Source organism: Danio rerio, chromosome 4 (genome assembly GCF_052040795.2).
Source record: "Danio rerio strain M-AB ecotype USA chromosome 4, GRCz13ab, whole genome shotgun sequence".
Lineage (NCBI taxonomy): Eukaryota > Metazoa > Chordata > Actinopteri > Cypriniformes > Danionidae > Danio > Danio rerio.
Window position 1 is genome coordinate 64,994,669 of NC_141024.2, and position 22,083 is coordinate 65,016,751.

Consider the following 22,083-nt stretch of genomic DNA (forward strand, 5'->3'; position numbering starts at 1 on the left):
CGCTTTATATAAGGGTAAAAGCTTTAAAACAAACCTTTCTCCAGTTAAATCACGGCGCGGGAGCGGCGCATGCTTATGACGTCACACACCACGCCAAAATAAAAGTCTTTTTTTGCCACTTACTGTTGCAGTCATGACTTATTGGCATTTCTCCCTCCACTTTCTGACATACACAGACACACTTATTTGGAGTTAATCAAATCCTCTACTCTATACATTTTAAGACAATTTTAAAAAACGTGTTTAATCACTAAGTTGAAGTGTTTAAAGCAAAAAATCTCAACGTTCTAAAATGTATAACAAATAATCTGATGGGTGTTTTAAGCTGAAACTTTACAGACGTAAAAGACTTATCTTAAATTATGAAAGGGAGGTAAAATAGGTGCCCTTCAAATAAAAACTATTCATTACTACTACATGTTTTAACTAGTCATTCCTTATAATATATATTTTTTCTCTGCGTTTGGACACTTTATCCTGTAAAAATTAACAAAGCAAGAAAAATGTCCTGGTTAAAATAAATAAAACAATGAACAGACACAAAATAACTTCTTTTCAACACTTGCTTCAACAGTTTCTTTATATGAGAGTGATTAACAAAAATAAATCAGGTAAGTGCGAGCAAGAAACAATAGCCACAAATAAGCTGATTAAAACTAGTAACATTATTCTATTTCTTATATATAGTGATGTATATTTAGAATAGAATGACATTATGCAATTTTAAAAATTAAACCTTCATTAAAACACTTATTATACACTTTACTGTTGCTTTATTTAAACTTTAACAAATGTTGTTAATTATTTTGTTTTATTTATTTAATTGTCTGCTTACAGCAACGTTGTAGCACTCTTTTGCACAAGACAAGAATTTCTTCTCGGGGACAAATAAAGTTTATCCTATCTTATTCAAACAATAGACCTTATTGTGAGTAAAATACTACTTTATTTGTATAAAGGTTAAAATATTGTAAACAGCAGGTACATCTAGCATTAAATGAACAACCTGAAATTTTAATAAGTCGGTTTACATCGGTGTAAAAGCTTTAAAACAAACCTTTCTCCAGTTGAATCCCAGTGCGGGAGCGGCGCAGCTATATGACCACGCCAAAATAAAAGTCTTTTTTTTTTGTTTAGCTTATCCCCCTACTTACTCTTTGTCATGAATTATTGATACATTTTCCACTTTATACTTTATCTGCTTTCTGTTTTGTATTTGTAAGACCATCAATCTTTATGTTAATTGAAAAAAAAGCATTTACCCCCCAGATCTTCACCTTCAGGTAGGTTGATAGGAGGTTGCATTTTCTTTAAATGATTGCATTTCTTTATCCATAGCTTTAACTCATTCACTTGCATTCAACTGATGTTACCACCTCTTTCTATGTTTGAATGGGGAAACATCAAATTCTTCAAAACTGCCTGCCAGGTTCCAACCTATATATGTAATAGGTTGAAACTTAACTAGGTTAACTTGGGTTGAAACTGGGCTACAGTCCATTTGTCAGGATAAAAACAATATTCATAACCAAATAAACAAACAAACAAAAAACTAAATAAAAAGTTGTAAAGAACCTTTTAAAAATGACTGAAGAACTTTAATACAACGTTGAACAGTGCATCCACGCATGTTTAGATTTTACTTTTTATAATGTTAGCATTCAGATATTATTTGAGTGTAAATTCAGAATGTGCAACTCACCTTTTCAGTCTTCAATAAAGAAGTGGGATGAGAAATGGCCTCAGTGGGCTTTTCTTTGTAGGTTGTTGTTGGTAATAATCCCAATGTAGGAATCAACAATCATAGTTTGTCATACAAAGTTGTTCTCTTTACTTAGCAAAATAAGCCAATGACGTTTCTGTTAGGAACCCAGAATATATAGAAACAACCCTGCTGAGCTACTGGATCTGGAATGTGATTGGATAAGACTCAATTGACCCCCATTAATGCTGGTATAAAGATGCAAATGAGCAGTGGGGAGCAGTGAAGACTCAAGACACATACAGTGGGGGATGGAAAGTTCAGCAGCTTTACAAACCAGTCTTACAGAGAAATAATGATGTATTAGGAAAATAAGTTGACTTTAGCCATCTTCATTTGATTTGTTGCTGTTGTTTTATAGGACTATTGATGGAAGCTTATTTTTTAGTTTTGGCTGCTGCATTTTGTAGTTAATGCTGATACACTTATGTTGAGGTATTTTGATTTGAAACACATTTCAATTTATTTTTTCCCAAGCCTGGTTATAAAGTAATGTAAGAGTCGTGTGTTGTTTTTGTAGAAGCTTCCCAGGCCCCGTTTACACTAGTGCGTTTTAGTTTTAAAACGGCGTTTTAGAATGAAAACGATCCACGTCCACACTCGCGTTTTACCCAGCGTTTCTGAACAGCTCTCCGTCCACACCAAAACGCTGAAAACGCACATCACGTGACCACACACTCACTCTCTGGCAAGCGCTGCAGCCCATCTACCCAGATGAGAGCTGTGCTAGTCAGACTTCTCATCAAGCATCTCCCGCTGGATCTAATCTCACTACATTTATTAAACGGGATATTTCATTCGTCTTGTTGTCTTTATCTAACGACATATTCCCTGACTTTGGTCATTGGAATCTATTACTTGTTCTCAGGTAACGTGTTTTGGCTAAGCGCAAAGATAAGTTAATGATTAATGTAACCACGTAGCCTACATTCTGTATATTGACTGATCGCTTGCCTTTATTTCCGATAATGTATAAACTTATTGTATGTTATACTTTTATAATGATGTGAATGAAGTTATAAAGTACACTGTTCCCTTTGAAGATTTACCCGTGTCCTAGATATAGTCTGCTTTTCCATATCAAACTGAGAAGAAGAGACTGCAGCCTTGATCAAACTTGCGAAGTCTGAACTTACACGGAGAGAATGCAGGACTGAACTGTGCGTGTTAGGCTACATAATATTCAGGAAAAGCCCCAATCAGAGAGGCGAACGTCTGCAGCCCCGCCTACGTTTTCAGATGTCTCCGTTTTCCATCATCCACAATGAGACGGAGCAGCAGCGTTTCAGAATGAAAACGGCCTCTCCAGCGTTTTCGAAACGCTCCGTTTTCGGCGTTAGAGAACTCCGGCGTAGTGTGGACGGTTGGCGTAACCATAGCAAAACTTGTGCGTTTTCAAACTAAAACGCATTAGTGTAAACGGGGCCTAAGTCAGAAACCATAATGCTTGACTGAAAAACAGTGGCCACCTCCAGTTTGGCGGAGAGTCCTTACCCCAAATGGAGTTTAAGTATCTGTCATGAGCCATGAGGAATGGAATATGAGATTAAAAGACGGATCTGTGCAGCGGCAGCAGTAATGCAGTTGATGTAATTGTCTGTTGTGGTGAAGGAGCTGAGACGAAAGGTAATCTAAGTACTTACTCACACCTATGGTCATAACTGAAAGGACAAGATCTCGGATACAACCGGACACATTTTACAAAGTGTTATGACCTGCTTGTTTGAGTCGCAGCATAAAAGAGAGATGAGCCAACAAAATAACCTGAATGCAAATGATTTATTATAAAATGTAACTCATAGAACAATCAATCAAAGCAACCAAAACATGTCTAGGGATACTAATGAAAATAAAGAACTTAGGATATAATCACAACAACATTTTAACTACATGATATAAGTAATGCAAAACAAAACCATAATGTGAAAGAGTCAATGAGATGGCAGGTCTTGACATGAGGACTCCTGAGTAGCCACAGGTCCTGAGGTAGCTAGCACAACAACTTTTATATAGCCATTGATGAGCAATGCAGGCATCCAATCACGATTTACCACATACTCCAATCTGGATTTCTCATTCAGGGAGTCAAACAGAGAACATCATCCAAAACAACACTAGCTACATGAATACACTGGAGAGTGGAGTAGACGAGATTTCAAGCTACAGAGGTGCTGTTTGCCAAATGTTTATGAAACTGTTCTTCTCTCAGCCGCCATCAATGTGTTTACATAAATGCAAGGAGCGCGACACATTTACAATTACAATCCCCATCTACTGCAGTGTAGGAGTGTTGGAAAACAGTATACCTATTATACTGTATTATACTGTTATTTATAGCTTATTCAAACATTATTCAGACATGAAACATCCTGTGCACATGAGAAAAATGTTTTGCTGCATTCATGTCATGTGTGCAACTTTTTGTCCATGTGTTTCTTAAGCTGGGCCAAATGAGCAAAACTCTGTAGACACTGATCAGATCTGTACGGTTTCTCTCCAGTGTGAATCCTCTTTTGTGTTTTGAGATGCATTAACTGATTGAACCTCTTGTCACAGTTTGAACACTTGTACGATCTCTCCAGTGTGAATCGTCTGGTGCAGTTTTTGGAGCTGTAATAAAAGTCTTCTCACACTCAAAGCACATATACTCTTTCACACCAGTGTGGATCTTCATGTGTTCATTAAGGTTTGGTGATTGGTTAAAACTCTTCCCACACTGAGTAGATGTGAATGGTTTCCCTCCAGTGTGGGTCTTCATGTGTTTAATAAAGGTCTGAGGAGCTGCCGAAACTCATCCCACATCGAAGCTGCGGTCACACTAGAATTTGAGCATGCAAAATTCTGTTGTACAGCGCTGTGAAAAGGAGCCGGATTAAACAAGATGATCAGACATTTAAAAAGCGAGCGATTGGTCTATATTTTACTAACTGTCCAGAGTAGGGCTGTAACGATACACGATATAAAATCGAAATCGTGACACTCAGATCTACGATCCTGTGTCGCGGTGTGATAAGGGAGAATCGCGACACACCCCGTGATACCTTGCCAATAACGTCACGCGTGCCAGCAAAAGTTGAGCTAATTAACACTTTTTTTCGTTCGACATTACAAGCACTGCTCCGTTTAAGCCCTCGCAATATTTAGCCGGAAGAGCTCGCACGGAGCTCTTAGTAAGGGACTGTCTGAATGTGTCAGGAATATCAAAAACAAAACCAACTTAACCCCGCTTGACAACCGACAACGCCAGAAACATTGCCAATGCTGTCAAAGCGGCTGGATTTTCAGCGCATATACGATGATTTGCTCACACTGTTAATGTGGCTGCGCAGAGAGGGATGGGCGTTCACCAGATGTCAGGTAACTGCGCAAACTTTTCTGTATCCGTGCTGTGCGATTTCTGTTTGAACCTTTGAGAGTGCTGACTGACAGGTGCGCGATGTGTGAGGTCAGAAAACACGACGAAGCTTTCAGTTAAGATGAACACAGTTTCTATAGTTATACTTTATTTAGAGATAAAGGTATATGGCTCTGCATACAATCACTCTATCTTGCTGGAGTTTTAAGCAGTTTCGCTTTACTTCAGGACGCATTAACGCCGCTCTGAAGGTCTAATCGCTGTTTTAAGTTATCCAGAGCTGTATGAATGTACAAATCTTGAATATCACAATAGTATTAAATATTACTATTGTAACAACACAGACAGCAACACCTTTGCACAATCGATACCCAGCTGATTCAGTCGTTTCATAAGAGGACCGCGCCTCTTCTTTTTTCCTTGTCAACAAAGGCAGTGAGGTGCGCCTCGTTTTCGCCCCTTGTTTAACTGCAAGGCATACTTAATTTGCGGGACCATAACGTGTATCCCGTGCCTACAGACGCATTTGCCAAAGAAGCAAAATGGAAGAAGAATATTGCTGTTTGATACAGACCTGTTGATGCTTAACCAGCACTGATGTTGACCTGGATCTGCATAATAAACGCAACAAATAGGCTTTACTTTTTATTTTCAGCTTTTAAAGCATGTACGCAGATTAATGCAATATCATATTTAAACAACAAAACTGTTTACAAAAAGTCAACATATGAGCGCATTGTTGCTGTCTTTTCATCATGCAGCGCGCGCACTTGAACCGCGAGGGAGAGAGAGGAAAGCATAGGCTATATCAGGACATAATCTTTAAAATAATGATTTCTATTAAAATGTAAAAGGTTTTGTGATTATAATAATAACAGCGGAGCTTTAAATAAATGCATATTTTCCGTAAAGCGGGCAATTTGAGGAAGTCTGCGATTTTTATTTGACGGAAGAAAAAAACATATGATTGGAAAAAAAAGCCTATGCCGGTTATTAAAAAGAATCAGTCAGTATTGTCGTTTTGTAATATAAATTAATTATTTAAGTGAAAATAATTTAGGGCAGTCCTATTTATTTTATTTAGATTATTCTGCTCTTCTGTGCTAAACACTGCAGGTGCGTGGAAATGCTCTGTTGTTCTGTTCCGCTATTAATATTCTAACATATAAAAATAAATCAGTATTTTAAAATGCAATATTTAATGTGTCAGACAAAAAATAGACACGTCAATTTGTTTAATATAAAATTAACAGTAATCTGACCAGTTAACCGGTAATAACCAATTAATGTTGTCGGTTAGCAAAATTAACAAAATGAGCATCCCTAGTAGCTATTTAATTTACTTTTTCTATGTAAGAGAACTTGATTGAAAAAGAATTTTCAACATGCTTGAACCATCTACACAATGGAGTTTAGTTCTGTTTGGTTTTTCAACAGTATTTTGTTACAAAGAAAACAGAAGTGATATAGCTTTGGCTATTTATTTATTTTATATATGGCTATTTATATTGATAATAATTTGCATAGTTAATATTGTTCTTTGATGTTTAGTTTATAAAGATTTTTCAAATGTTATTTAATAAAAAATAGTTTTAAAAATCTTTTTTTGCCCACCCCACACGAAAAAAAAAAAAAAAAAATCGTGATACGAACCGAATCGTGGGTCAAAAATCGTGATACGAACCGAATCGTGGGTTTGGTGTATCGTTACAGCCCTAGTCCAGAGAGGTCATGTTTTGATCTTCGATAGGTCTCACACAGTCAAGTTATGCAATTTTGCAGGTCAGAATTCACCAAGCTTGAACTCTGCAAGGCAATGAACTGCGAAACTTGAGGCACGAACTTGCATTTCCGGTCTGATGCATTCACGTGCGTCTGAATGGAAGTCTATGGCGAGAAAAGTCCAGTGTGACCACAGGATCCTCATGTGTCTACTAAGGGAGAATGAGCAGTAAAAACGCTTCCTACACTGAGTGCATTTGAATGGTTTTTCTTCATGTGTTGATTAAGGTGTGATGAGCGGGTAAAACTCTTCCCACACCGAGTGCATGTGAATGGTCTATCATCAGTGTGGATCCTCATGTGGTAATTAAGGGATGATGATAGGCTGAAACTCTTCCCACACTGAGTGCATGCGAATGGTTTCTCTCCAGTGTGGATCCTCATGTGTTGATTAAGGTGTGATGATTGGATGAAACTTCTGCCACACTGACTGCATGTGAATGGTTTCTCTCCAGTGTGGATCCTCATGTGTAGATTAAGGTATGATGACCGGATAAAACTCTTCCCACACTGAGTGCATGTGAATGGTCTCTCTTCAGTGTGGATCCTCATGTGGTAATTAAGGGATGTTGATAGGCTGAAACTCTTCCCACACTGAGTGCATGCGAATGGTTTCTCTCCAGTGTGGATCCTCATGTGTTGATTAAGGAAGAATGAGCGGTAAAAACTCTTCCCACACTGAGTGCATGTGAATGGTTTTTCTCCAGTGTGGATCCTCACGTGTTGATTAAGAGATGATGATTGGCTGAAACTCTTCCCACACTGAGTGCAAGTAAATGGTTTCTCTCCAGTGTGGATCATCATGTGTTGATTAAGGTGTGATGAGCAGTTAAAACTCTTCCCACACTGAGTGCATGCAAATGGTTTCTCTCCAGTGTGGATCCTCATGTGTCGATTAAGGGAGAATGAGCAGTAAAAACTCTTCCTACACTGAGTGCATGTGAATGGTTTCTCTCCAGTGTGGATCATCATGTGTTGATTAAGGTGTGATGAGCAGTTAAAACTCTTCCCACACTGAGTGCATGCAAATGGTTTCTCTCCAGTGTGGATCCTCATGTGTCGATTAAGGTGTGATGAGCAGTCAAAACTCTTCCCACACTGAGTGCATGTGAATGGTTTCTCTCCAGTGTGGATCATCATGTGTTGATTAAGGTGTGATGAGCGGTTAAAACTCTTCCCACACTGAGTGCATGTGAATGGTTTCTCTCCAGTGTGGATCATCATGTGAATCTTAAGTTTGCTTTTGTTTGCCAAACTCTTTCCACACTGAGTACAGGTGAAACGATTCTTGTTTCTCCTTTTCAAAAAAATATTTTTTTCCTCAGTTTTGACATGATGTTTCTCCTCTTTACTCCCCTCATTCTCTTTAATGCGGTCTGAAAGAAAGAAATAAAACATTAGTTTTTTATTAAGTCTTAGAAACTCTCATCAAAAGCTGAAAAGTGAAAAGACATCACACACCTTTTCACGTACGTTTTTACAGATGTCCACATTGCAGGGCAGAAAGCAATGAGATGTATTCTTTGGCAAGTTTAGTAAATACCCAAGTGTCCACTTAATGGATGTGTGTGGTAGTGTTGGAGGAGATTTGGGATAAGGGTGGCATGTATATATATATATATATATATATATATATATATATATATATATATATATATATATATATATATATATATATATTCTGTAGTGTTTGAATTTATCTTTCAACAGGAAACAATAATATAACTTGTCATAAAATAACCCAAACTGCTCATGCATAGTAGAATCTTTATCTACTAGGTTCTGCAATATCTTGATTATATCTGGTTCTTTGTGTTGCTCTTCCCAGATTTCTGCAATGGTGATGGGAAATACTAGTTCTTTTATAGCTGAATACACGACAACCAGGTAAGGGATGAATGCAAGATAAAAGCACCTGGTGCTTCATTCAGTGTTCCCTTTCTGTACTCAACCACAAAGTCAAATTTTTGAAGACGAAGGGGCCAGCGGATTAAACGTGAGGTGGTCTTCGTGGAGTTCATGACCCACTGAAGAGTGGAATGATCAGTGACAATAATGAAGAGTTTTGGCTCCAGGAAATGTCTACACTTTTCGATAGCCTCTAGCAGGGGTTTTCAAACTTTTAGGACACACGCCCCCCCAAGTTTGGCCAATTTCACTCGCGCCCCCTCCCTTTTTGTCCAGCGAGCCAAAATTATAAAGCATGTGCAAACATCACTCCCATATTATTTGCTGCGTTTAAAGTGCATGTACATTACCTGATTCAGTGTGATACATGAGTCTGTTTTTGATGTACGTACACACAGAAAATGCTGCTTCACAGAGCCAAGTTGAAGCAAAAGGCAAGAGTACATCAATTTCAAGTTCCGAAAGTTCAGCATATTCTGTATCCACTGCCAGCCAGAATTCTGAGTGTGGTTAAGTCGAACAGTGTCTTCAAAGTACGGTCACTTGAAAGGTGCAGAAGGGCATCCAGCGCTTTGTAAACTTGGTTCCAATTATGCTGCTCAGAAAAATACCTATTGAAATGTGCAGACAGAGATGGCAGATGGAGAGTGATTTCCGTTTTAGTAGTATCCCGGTTAAACACATTTTCTTTGTTAAATTCATCCAAGGTCAGGAACATTTCTAGATTTTCTTGCATCCACCTGCCCTCTCCATCGCTCCAGTTTCTTCACAAAGCCCACAATTTCATCAGACATTGTTAGTAGGTTTGAACACAGGCCTTGAAGGGACAAATTAAGCGAATTAAGCCAATCAAATATGTCAGACAGGTATGTACAATCTGTGAGCCACTTAGTGTCAGTAAAACGACTCCTAAAGGAAGATCCACAATCAATTAGAAAAATCCTCAGTTCGTCATGCAATGAAAAAATACGCTGCAGGATTTTGCCTGTGGAGAGCCATCTAACCTCCTTGTGTTGACTGGTCATCGTTTGTTTTTGTCCTCTTAATGCTAATTCTTTACATCGAAAAAAGTTGACTGGCTTATCTTTTGACATTGGATGTTTCATCTGAAAGTGACGCACCAGTCTCACAGGTTTTAAACAGTCATTTGCAAGGACCTCTGAACACACAACACATTGTAGACATGGTTCGTTATTAATCGTATTGTATGTACTGTTTATCATACTTCCATTGCTTTGATGCACACAGGCCTTTGGTTTTTGCAGTGAACGTTAATCCTCTCTGTGTGGAGATCCCCGTTGATGCGGAGGGTTGGTCATCTGTTTGCTTTAATGCTTCAGAAGGGCACTCGTCATTTTTTTTGTCAGTTGATTTACCGGTGTTATCTTCACCGTCATTCATTTTGAAAAGCCACAGGTACATTTTTTGTACATGTTTTACGCGATCGCATTAACTACAAAAGGTGCTTCGTGCTTGTTAGTTAGCTGCGGGACTAATCAGATTGACTCTTGTGAACATAAAAAAACATCATATTTACTCGAGTGCACACCTCAGTTTCTCGCTCCCCCCTTAACAGGCGCTGGCACCCCACAGTTTGAAAACCCCTGGCCTATAGTATGGCTAAACATTCCTTCCCTGTAGCTGAGTAATTAACCTTCAGTTTGGTCAGTGTTCGACTTCCATAGACAATAAATTCCTCCTGTCCTTGCGCCTTGTGTTGTGTCAACACTGCACCTACTCCTGAATCACTGGCATCGGTGGAAACCACAAAAGGGAGTCGGAGATCAGGATGTCAAAGCATGGGAGGCGAGGTGAGACAAGTCTTTAATTTCTTCAATGCTTTTGACATTGAGGTGTCCATTGAAAAATTTGCCCTTTTTTCTTCAATAAGTTCATAGGCTCTGCAATTTGAGGAAAGTTTGGCACAAACATATGGTACCACCCTGCTAATCCAAGGAATCTTTTAACGTCTTTGATGTTTTTGGAACCGGGTAGGATTTTATCGCTTCTACTTTTATGGAATCAGCAGGAATGGCCTGGGTGTTCACCACATGTCCCAGAAATGATAATTTATGTTGGCAGAATTTACTTTTCTTCAGGTTAATGATCAGACCAGCTTTGTGTAACCAGGTGATGACACTTTGAAGATCTTTAAAGTGTTGGGTGACTGAAGGCGAGTATATGATGATGTCATCAATATACATAAAACACATTTTTCCCCGCAACTCTCCTAGGACAGACTCCATTAATTGCTGGAATGTTGCTGGGTCATTTTAAAGTCCAAAGAGCATAACTTTAAAGTGGTATAGGCCCAAGAGCAATGAACGCAGTCTTGGATTCACTTCCAGGCTTCATAGTTACCTGCCAGTACCCACTGTTGAGATCAATCGTGGAGAAGATGACAGCACCAGAGAGGGATTCCATCTCTTTCTGTGATAGAGTTCACTTTACGATAGTCCACACAGAACCTCATACTGCTATCTTTTTTGGGGACAAGGACATTAGCCGCATTTCCACTATCGGCCAGTGCGAGCCAGGGCTTTAATCGGGCCGGGCCAATAGCCCGGGAAGTTTAGAAATGAGGCCGAAATCATGTCGCGTTTCCACTGTCGGGCTAGTAGCTCACAGCGCGTCACGCAAACACCGCCCACAGAACGTCCGCGAATCAAACGTCACACAACCCGCCCACTTTAGCGGGAATCAGGACAGGCAGATAAAGCACACCATAGAATCATCACAAAACGAAACCATTAAAATGAAGACAACCGAAACAAACAAATGACACGTTACTGTACAGCAGTACATGAAATGTCTATACGCACAGACCTGTGTATTTCCATTAATTACATTTGTTTACTCGCCGACCGACTGTTGGCATTGTGCATCGAGTGCTCTCGCCACTAACAGAGGGAACCAACACAGAGAGCGCACACATCCATAATATAAAGCCACAGAAATTCTCCTTTATAACTTGATATGGCATGTATTTTATAACATCCTCGTTTTGATAGACATCGTGTTAAGTGTTTTACAGCACAAGAGCGAGTAGCCTAATAAAATATAGCCATATTTGTTGCGTTCAGCAGCTATTCACTAAAGCTTCATTTAAAGTTTCATTTATAAATTTAACCACGTCATATAAAAACATTAACAGTTGTTTGAGGATATAGAACACATTTTGTGTTTGGACTTTCCCCCGATGCGCTTAAAGCAGCGAGTGCTGCGCAGGACTGAGTGACAGAAAAAAAGGTGTAGGCTAGATTCTGCTTTCACTCACCGAAATAATGCTCTGTTTGCGTTATTTGATTAATATCATCGCATCCAAATACTTTACATAATTTGTTAAGTTTTATGTCTTTCTGTTGTATTTATATTGTGTATTATCTCCAAAATAAATAAAGAAAAAAGCCACTCGCGGCATAACAGAGCTGTGAAGGAGCACTCTTGCCCGGTCTCACACACACATACAGGCATCTAAACGCGCACAAACAAACATTTTAAACTTGACAAAAACTCTGGAAAACCTTTACTGTTTGCTGTGTCATTAATATGGTGTAAAGATTATTATGCTTTATTGAAACAAAGGAGGACGCAGCAAAAAGCCTCACTATAAAATAAAATGCTAATATACTTTATTATTTTATGCAGCAGCCTTACATTTAAAAGGGAAACATAAGGGTGATCATACGCAAAAAGACCCCAGACTATAAGTCCAGATGTTTTCTTTCCCTTATTTCTTTATTTGTTTGGCGCATGTACTCATGTGCGATCAGAAAACTGCCCGCCTCTCCTTTCACTCCGCCCCGAAGCCCCAGCTGGCTCTCCTTGGCCCAAGGTATTTGACGGACCGAAAAAGGCTGGCCGCTGGCCCCAAGACAGCCCCGCTTTGGCCCGATTAAGCCCCGGAATAGACAGTGGAAACGTCACTGGCCTTGGCTCGCTCTCTTTAGGCGCGATAGTGGAAATGCAGCTAATGCGTGAGGCCCACGCTAAGTGTGTAGGTTCTGTGAGGCCATTCATTTGCATTTCTTTGACTTGCTCTTTAACAATCTCTTGCTTCTCTGGTGTTAAACGGTATGGACGTTGTCTGATCAGCACAGGGAAGTCAGTATACAAGCAGTGCTGTAGAACAGTTGTTCTTCCAAGCTGGGAGGTACATACTTGTGGATTCTGCAGAAGTAGTTGATGTAACTGGCACTTTACTTCCAGATGCAGGTGAGATTGATCAACTAATGCTTTTTATTAGTGTCTTGTCATCCCTATTATCTGGTAACTAGAATAGACTTTGTGGTGGGGGAATTGAGGTGAACAATGAAAGAGCTTGGCTTGAGTTTTTTCTGTGTACTTTTTTTCTTCTGGTGCAGGTATGTTTTATTCTGGAATGCTTGCCTGCCTGGCTCCAGTGTCGATCATGGCTTTTCCAGACCAAGCACCGCTGTTGTGGTATGAACTCACAACTCCAACTCCACAATTACAGCAAAACCAAGTCGTCCTCCTACCCATAACAGAGATGCTGTTGTGGAAAGGTGCAGGCCTTTGATGCTGTGTGGGTATATTTTATCTCCTTCAGCAGTGGTTCTCAATATACCAATATAAAATATACCAGGATTTCGAAGCGATGATTTTGACATGAAAAGTGACCAATCACAATCGACCTTGTCTAGTTTTGCGTAAAACGTAAGGGCGGGAACAAAGGCCTTTCTGTGTTAAAGTGACAGAAAACAACAACTTAAAAACAAATGCATTATTGAAATAATGCTCTTTGGGTGCATAGGTTTTTACTGTAGAGATGTTATTCACAAGAGTAATTAAGCCGCGGACATCCTGCCATTTTGAAGATCTACTTACGTTTGGCTCTCTTCTCACCGAAGGAGTTTACTCGCCTCTAACATATCACTCTTCTGAAGCCTAGTTTAATCTGAGAGCATACTCACACTATGTACAGTTGCTTTGAACCAGGCCAAAGCACGCTTGTCCCCCCTCCCGACTCCTCCGACATCCCGCACTCACATAACATTCAGGCTGGGCACGCTTACATCATCGATGATGCACTGTTCAGTAGAGAAGTGCTCTCGCTCAGCACAGTCGAGACTTCTCTAGTTATGTTGTTTTAGTTGTTTGGGATGCGGTGACACACAATCAAATATTTCGCCGAACAGATCCGCCACTTCTGACACTCATAAACAGTCATAAAGTCCACGTGCTGCAGGAATTAGGAGGTTTGCTGAAGGCACAGCTGTGGTGCAGTGAGGGGTTTGCGTCTTTAATAAACTACAACAGTTTTGTGTTCATTGAACTGTAAGAATGATTAATAAATGCATATGAAATAGTCCCTTAAAAGAATTGTCTTGCTTTCAGTTTCTGGCTTAGGGGCGTTTTGCACTCACACACAAGCGTACCGCGCCAAAGCCCAAGTGAACTGTGCCTGAGCCCGATTCAGCGCACTCACACTTCTCAAACGATCAGGCAAACAGGCCTGGGCACGGTTTGGATAGCATAGTGTGAGTAGGCTCTAAGAGTGTTGGCGCGAGCTGCAGGTAATGCGCAATTATTCATTTCTGCAAATGTCGCAAGTGCTTTATTTTAACACGAGAGTGCAGTCATGTAGTTAATCGCCAAAACTGGATATCCGAGCTCTTGAATAGGCTTTTTCAAATGAACTGCAAGTCCTCTCATGATCTCATCATCAAATACAATTGTAATCTTTTAAAAGTAAAAATTATTTATCTTTGCTCCTTGACTAAACTTAGTCAAAAACTAACAAGTATTTAGAATTAGATTGGTGCATGACCGGTGACAATGCTAACGGACTTACTTGGCTGTATTGTGATGTGAAACTTAGCCTACCATAACTTTTAGCAAAGGTGGAACTTTTTATTTCTTTACGGCAAAATAATTATGCTAGAAATGTTTCTGGATGAGGTATTTATGTGATTTATACATAATAGAGGTATTCTGATCTGTCTTAAAGCATCACAAAATTGTACATGCATTACAGGTCAAACCAATCTGTTACATTTATCAAAATAAACAATATTAAAGCACTGCCTTGAGAAATGTAGTGTTGTCAGAAACCAAGTAATTAGTTTTTTTATTTTATTACTGACAGTGTTCTTGTCTTTTTTGTAAAATTATTTCAGTTTAGGATCAAGCGTAAAATAAAATATTGTGTAGACAACAAGCAATTTAGAAAAACAGTGTAAAATATGTAAATAAAACCCCAAGTTTAAATATTTTCATCATATACTTTAAACATTTAAAAGCTTGAAAGTATTGTTTAAAAATGGACAAAAAAGTGTCTCTATGGCCTTAAAAGTATGTGGTAGTTTTGCCAGTGCTATTAAAAATGATTCATTGTCATGTACGGAAAAAATAGACCATACTTTGTTAATGCAAATACCTATATGTAGCCTTGTGATTTAAACAATTAAACAATATAAATAATTGTATAATTAAAAAGGGCTATAATGAAAAACATATTTTTTTTCAAAAGTAATTAACCAGTACTCAAAGTAGTTTTTTAAAGAGTAATTTGTAAAATATTAGGATCATTTACTAAAACTTGTATTATTTTAGCAGTGTATTATAACTTGAGTACAAATATTCTGTTCTCTTTTCATCTGTGAGATAACATCAACAAATAAACAAAAAAATGCACAAGCACATTTAGTAAAGGTGTATTATATTATAAATAAATGATTAATTAATTGTTATATTATTAATAAATGGTTTTTATTTGTATAAATCAATAGACAGTTCATATGCAGTATTTTTATGAATTGCTGAAAAAACATTGCAGGTGTTCAACACATTGCATGTCAGTCTTGGCTTATTATATTAACGCTGTTTTTAGGATCTAAAGATGTGTTCTTTAAAAAGCAAAAAGATTCCAATGGCGACACCTGCTGGTACGTGAAGAATATGGTCAATACTGATGAACTTTACACTCAAATGTTTGCACATCATCAGCATGCTGTAATCCATTTCCTAAGCAGCAAAAGTCTTTTTTAGACTAGTTTGTTGGCCAGTTGTAGTCAGTGCAATGCTAAACGTTATTGTTTCACTTTAATTTGTTTTGTCTCACATTGTCCCACAACATCATATAGTTTAGAAAACTGTACAATGTTTTATAATAATTTATTATTTTGGTGTCCATTTCATTCAGCATATTTAAAATTAGGGCCTCCACGTTTTTTGACATACTTTAAATCAGGGTTTCTACAGGTTTCACCAAGTTAAATGTAAGACTTTTTAAGACCATTATGAATGAAATTTTAGACTAAGGAATTTTTCAATTGGCCCAGATAAAAAAGATTTTTATATGTCCAAACAAAAAATATTTTAATATAAAATATTTAATAATACAATAATAAATCACCCAAAATAAACATTCTTTAAAATAAAAAAAAACAAATAAACAAATGTTTTAAAAGTTTTAAAAACTATATTAAACTAAATATATGCACAACAATCTGTCCTGGTCGATATCCTCACCATTATGATAAACAGAGTTAAAATGTCTTGTTGGTGATTGTATGGGTTTTGGCCAGATTGGGTAACAAAACATGAACACAGGAAAGTGAAGACTTGTTTAAAAAGATTTAAGACATACAGCACAATATTTCAGTAAATTTAAGTTTTTTTAAGGCCTAAATTTTTGATTTTGGAATTTAAGACATTTTAAGACCCAGCGGAAGCCCTGTTTAAACACAATAGCCCTGGTAATTAGTTATTATAATAATGTAGGTCAAACTAAGATAATATCTGTGAGAACTAGTAACAACTACAAAAACAAGTTTAAACCCATAAAGAAGTTGATAATAAAGGGAATTGTGATCAACGTGACGTATGCAAATGGAAAGTACTAAGCCAACACCATCACTGTAATAGCAGATATCTTCTATGAGAATACTGTAGGTCAAATATTGTCAGCTCAATTAAACCTTTTTAATTTTTTGTTTTTATTTATTTTATATAGCGCCAGTGCTCAAGGACACTTAACAAACAAAGAGAACAAGAAAAGCAATAACCTTAAGAAGGTAGTGAAAATAGGAGAGAATAATACATAACAAGTCTGACATAAATAAGAACAAGTGATGAAACTCATTCCTGTCTTTCAATGAGTGCTTATGTGCATTTAGGAGAACTAGGCAGCACACTCAGGGCTGCAAGATGGATTTAATTTAGTATTCTTCTTATTAAAATATATCTGAAGGAGGATCAAATGACTAAGTTGGTCTTTAAGAATGAAAACCAACCTGTTTGTTCCTGTGGATCTTCCTGTTTGACTGTGAATGTTTCTTCAATCTTCACATCTTCACTCTCCTCTTTAATAAACGCCATCTTTATAACAGTGTAGAGATCAGTCACTTCAGCAGTTTTTCTCTGCGTTTGGACACTTTATCCTGTTTAAAAAAATAAAAACATTAAAAACGTCCTGATTAAAATAAATAAAACAATGAACAGAATCAAAATAACTTCTCTTCATTACTTGCTTTAACAGTTTTATATGAGAGTCATTAACAAAAATAAATCAGGTAAGTCTGAGCAAGACACAATGAGCTGATTAAAACTAGTACTCCATTTCTTATATATAGTGATTTGTCCTTAGAATGGAATGACATTATGCTTTTTAATAAATTAAACCTTAATTAAAACACTTATTACTCACATTTCTGTTGCTTTATTCAAACAATAGCCCTAATTACTTTGAGTAAATAGTACTTCGTTGTAAAAAGGGTCAAAATAATGCCAACAGCAGGTCCATAATATAGCATCGGATGAAAACCCTGAAACTTTATTCAATCGCTTTATATTTATGTAAAGGTTTTAAAAACAAACCTTTCTCCAGCTGAATCAAGCGCAAGAGCGGCGCAGCCTAATGACGTCACATGCCACGCCAAAATAAAAGTCTTTTGTTTTTAGTTTTTTGCCACCTATTGTTGCAGTCATGACTTGTTCAAATATTTCTCTTCCTAGTTTTCTACTTGACACTTGCTCTCGCTCTCTCTCTCTCTCTCTCTCTCTCTCTCTCTCTCACACACACACACACACACAATCACACAGATGTTCAGTATTTGAAGTTGATCAAAACCTTTAATCTAAACATTTTAAAACAACTTTAAAAAAACGTCTTTAGAGGTCATTATCACTAAGTGCCTTTGAGACATCAAAATAAAACAAATAAATAAAGTTTAAGACTTTTTAATTTCACCACATAGTTGTCCCAGACAGCACACATACGTTGGGCCGACGTCGGCCGAAGGTCAACACGTCGGCCCCTTTAATTCTAACATCGGTATATGGTCGGCCAAACATACGCATGATCGTTCGGTCGTGTGTTCTATTGTTCCAGCTCAACAAACGTCGGCTCTGCATCGGTTAACGACCAGAGGCCGACGAAGCACTTCATAAGCACTTGATCTCTCATGCCCATGAAAGAATCCGGCAACATATTTGGTTTACAAGTAAGTTTTTGCGTGCATAATAAATTAGACAAACGCGACATGCATCATGTGAACTGCGTCGGTCGGTCCAGCTTTAAATAGCCTACATTAATGCAGTAAAACTGACCAAAATGCCTACAATACATGATTTCAATTCATTAAAATATAAAAAGTTTTATTGTTATGCTTTAATAATGAAAACGTTGTTTTTTTCTGGTGTTAACTGCTGTTTGCTTTTTTTTTTATTGTGGCTTTTTCTAATACATTTTTCCCAGTGTAAAAATCAAGTAGCCTATGTTCTGCATTTCGGCTGTTTAATTAAAATAAACACCTTTTTACAGAGTGACATCTTTGTTTTATATATACTTGCATTTATATTTATTGGTTATTTATTTTTGACAGTGAATGCACAAATAAAGTGTTTGTTTTGTAACAGTTTAGTAGGCTATAAAGCTCGTCTTAAAGATAATAGCGTATATAAAACTGCTAAATACATTTTAAATTCAAGATATAAAATACAAGGTTATTATTTAAATTGTCTATGGAGTGATCATGTTTATAAATGTAATACTGCAAGACTTTAATGTGCGCGCGCGCGTCTTGCTTCCAACACTGGAGCGGAGAGGATGTTGCTATGGGAAACGAAGCTACAACACGACACGACACCACCTAAAAGACACAACACGACTTCTCTCAAGCTGCCGTTTTGACTGTTTTCAGGTAAGTTTAGTCCCTAAAACAAAGCAAATACTACATAAAACTGTTCCTCACACATTTATTATTGGCAATTGATGAATATTCAGTTGAATATTATGTTATATAAGAGTGGTAAGTCTTCGTAAAAGTCCGTTAGCATATTAGCACTGGTCACGTTAGCGTCGGGATAATATTACGTTAACTTACTTAATGTTAGCTCTTGTTAAACTTGTTTGTTAAAGTTTTGGCTTTTATTTATTCTTTATGTGTAGATGAGAGGTTTTGTCAATGTTTTATTGAATGCACTCCATATGTAGTCTAAAATACGCATTGTAACGTTACTGTAAAGGACCGTGAATCAAAAGTTCAATCGTGTTTTGATATTTCATGGTATCTTAAACAAATGTTAAGTAAAAAAGTGTTCTGTGGTTTCAGGAGTGAGAGAATAACCTCCTGCTACAGAAAATATAACTCAAGATTCCTAAATTTCTGAAGGGAGCTGATCACAGAGATACAGAAAAGACAGGTAACTTTAAGCAGAGGATTAATTCATATGAATTTCCATTGCACATCATTATGTACATGTTACATGTCTATATATTATGCATCTGTTACTTGTCTTTATTGCAGTTGTTTTAAGAAAGTTTTGACATTGAAACATGTTAGTGGTATTAAATTTCACATCACATGATTCTTCAGAACTTAGTAAATATATAGATTTGCTGCTAATGAAGTAATATTTGTGATTTTCATTTTGTTTAATTTTTTATGATTAATTGATTTATCAAATCTTAGAAAAAAGTTTACACTAAATTATTTGTCATCACATCTGTTTTTAGCATTGATAGCAATCCGAAATGTTTCTTGAGCAGCAAATCAGCACCATTTGATAATCACCATTATATTAGTTCAACCTCAAGCACTAAATCAACATCTTAAAAAAAAAGATTTCTGAAAGATCAAGTGACACTGAAGACTTGAGTAATGATGCTGAAAATTTAGCTTTACATCATAGCTATGAATTACATGTATATTTACACTGTTCACCCATCCCTTACACCTTAACTCATCCTTAAGTCAATTTAAGCCCTAAATGAATAATTTTTGATTTGTACAGGCATGATATGCAACTTGTATTCAGTCGTTTTGTTTTTTCTTTCTTTTGCTTTTGTTTTCCACATCAACTGAAAAGGAGGTCTAAGTTTAACCTAAGTGCCGTGTTGCTGATGAACATCTTTATATGTAAGTATATTTTGACTGACTGCCAGACACTTGTCAAACAGTGATGAGCAAACGAGGTGCCGTTCTTTTAAAAAGATCAGGGAGATGCAAGTCTGGAGATTAATATACATTTTAATTCAAAATTGATTTATCTGGAAATATTTCATAATGTTTTGAGATATGTGCCCTATATGCATTTAGATGTCCATGCATGTTTAAAATACTTTTAAATTTAACAACGGCTGCAAGTTATAAAAACATAAACAAACACAAAAATGTTAAAGTAAATTGAGAAAACATTTTCATCAGTTTGACAACATACACAATCTCACAAATAGCATAGAAAAAGTGACAAAGCTGTCTTCTTTGTCTGTGTTTTATTACTCTCTTTGCACTCTCGGCCACTATGTAACAGTGATTAGTATAATGTAACAGTAGACAGATGAGGAATGTGAATATGTAGTTTAATTTTAAGGAGCATTACTACTGGAACCATTTTTTTGTACAAATATATATATATATATATATATATATATATATATATATATATATATATATATATATATATATATATTTATTTATTTATTTATTTATTGATTTACCTGTTAAAAAAATTAAGCAAAAAATTAATTAAAAGGTAGATCAGCTCCTGACAGACATGTTAACAAATCAGTTTAACTCTTATTAAATTTATTCATTCATTTTCTTTTCTGCTTAGTCCCTTTTTTAATCTGGGGTAACCACAGCGGAATGAACTGTCAACTTATCCAGCATATGTTTTACGCAGTGGATGCCCTTCCAGCTGCAAGCCATCACTGGGAAACAACCATATACGCTTATTCTCACTTATACACTACAGACAATTTAGCCTACCCAATTCACCTGTACACCATGTCTTTGGACTTGTAGGCAAAACCGGAGCACCCAGAGAAAACCCACGCAAACGCCGGGAGAATTTGCAAACTCCACACAGAAATGCCAGCTGATCCAGCCGAGGCTCGAGTCAGCATCCTTGCTGTAAGGCAACAGCACTATTGTGCCACCACGTCACGCTCTTATTAAATTATATTTATATAATGTTGTGTTTCAGTACATGCTATTTTGGGAAGACAAAATATATTCATAAGCTCTCAGAAAATTCAATAAGAGAATTAACTGCACAATTACTTGAAATGTGTGGATGGGATTACATTATTTGTTAACCCAAAGTGAGTTTCTCTTTCTTTGCAGTATTGGATGCCTGATTGCAGTTCAACTCCAAACTCAGTTGGACCAGCTGATCAGTGTCTTCAGTATTACCACAAGCTACTGGGCAGATGTGTGGACATGACAGCTATGAGCCAAACTTGGGACGTTTGGTTTTTAGGTTATACCAGTGACAAAGTATTCAGTAAATTGCTTATAATAAAAGATGCTCACTGCTTACCCCCTTATAGTTAAGTTGTTTGCAGTTTCGTTGTTGGAAAAATACCATACTTTTTCCTTTTTTTATCAGCAGGTGGAGAGACCGTCTGGGCAGCAGAAACAAGACAACTAATCATAGTTGAGTTGAGATTAGTATTATTAACTTGACTAGTTTGGTTGTAGACTTCTTCAATACTTAACAATTTGTATAAGTTACAAGATCAATGGTCCTGCTATCAATGTTTTTGTAACTTAAATTCATTACAGTTTAGATACAATCAAATGTCCAAACCATCTCTGACTGAATGACATCAAGGAAACAGGATCAAAAGATCATTTATTATAGGCCGTTTCATAGGTAACAGCACATCCTTTGTGAAAAATAATTTATTTTTGTGTCATCATCACAAGACAAAATACATTTCAACTGATTTCAGTTGGTTATATTTTTTAGGTTCTCCTGATCATTCTGTTCTCCTGGTTGTGAGGATGTGCAGAGGCTGTATTTG

The 22,083-nt window shown here is 37.0% G+C and overlaps 1 protein-coding gene across 2 annotated transcripts; it reads right to left on the reverse strand.

Annotated features, from left to right (window-relative positions):
* Positions 1 to 3,522: 3,522 nt before the first annotated feature.
* LOC137489914 (uncharacterized) lies at positions 3,523 to 17,687 on the reverse strand. Of its 2 annotated transcripts, XR_015484114.2 has the most exons (4): positions 17,479 to 17,687; positions 17,066 to 17,212; positions 6,875 to 8,275; positions 3,523 to 4,616 (listed from the first exon to the last, which is right to left on the reverse strand). XR_015484114.2 is itself a non-coding variant. In XM_087250120.2 (3 exons), exons 2-3 carry the CDS (start codon positions 17,148 to 17,150, stop codon positions 7,041 to 7,043), a joined length of 1,320 nt encoding a protein of 439 aa, XP_087106246.1. In that variant the 5' UTR covers positions 17,151 to 17,212; positions 17,479 to 17,687; the 3' UTR covers positions 3,523 to 7,040. The 2 variants fall into 2 exon arrangements, 1 of the variants encoding a protein (XP_087106246.1); XM_087250120.2 differs by having other exon boundaries at positions 3,523 to 8,275.
* Positions 17,688 to 22,083: the final 4,396 nt, after the last annotated feature.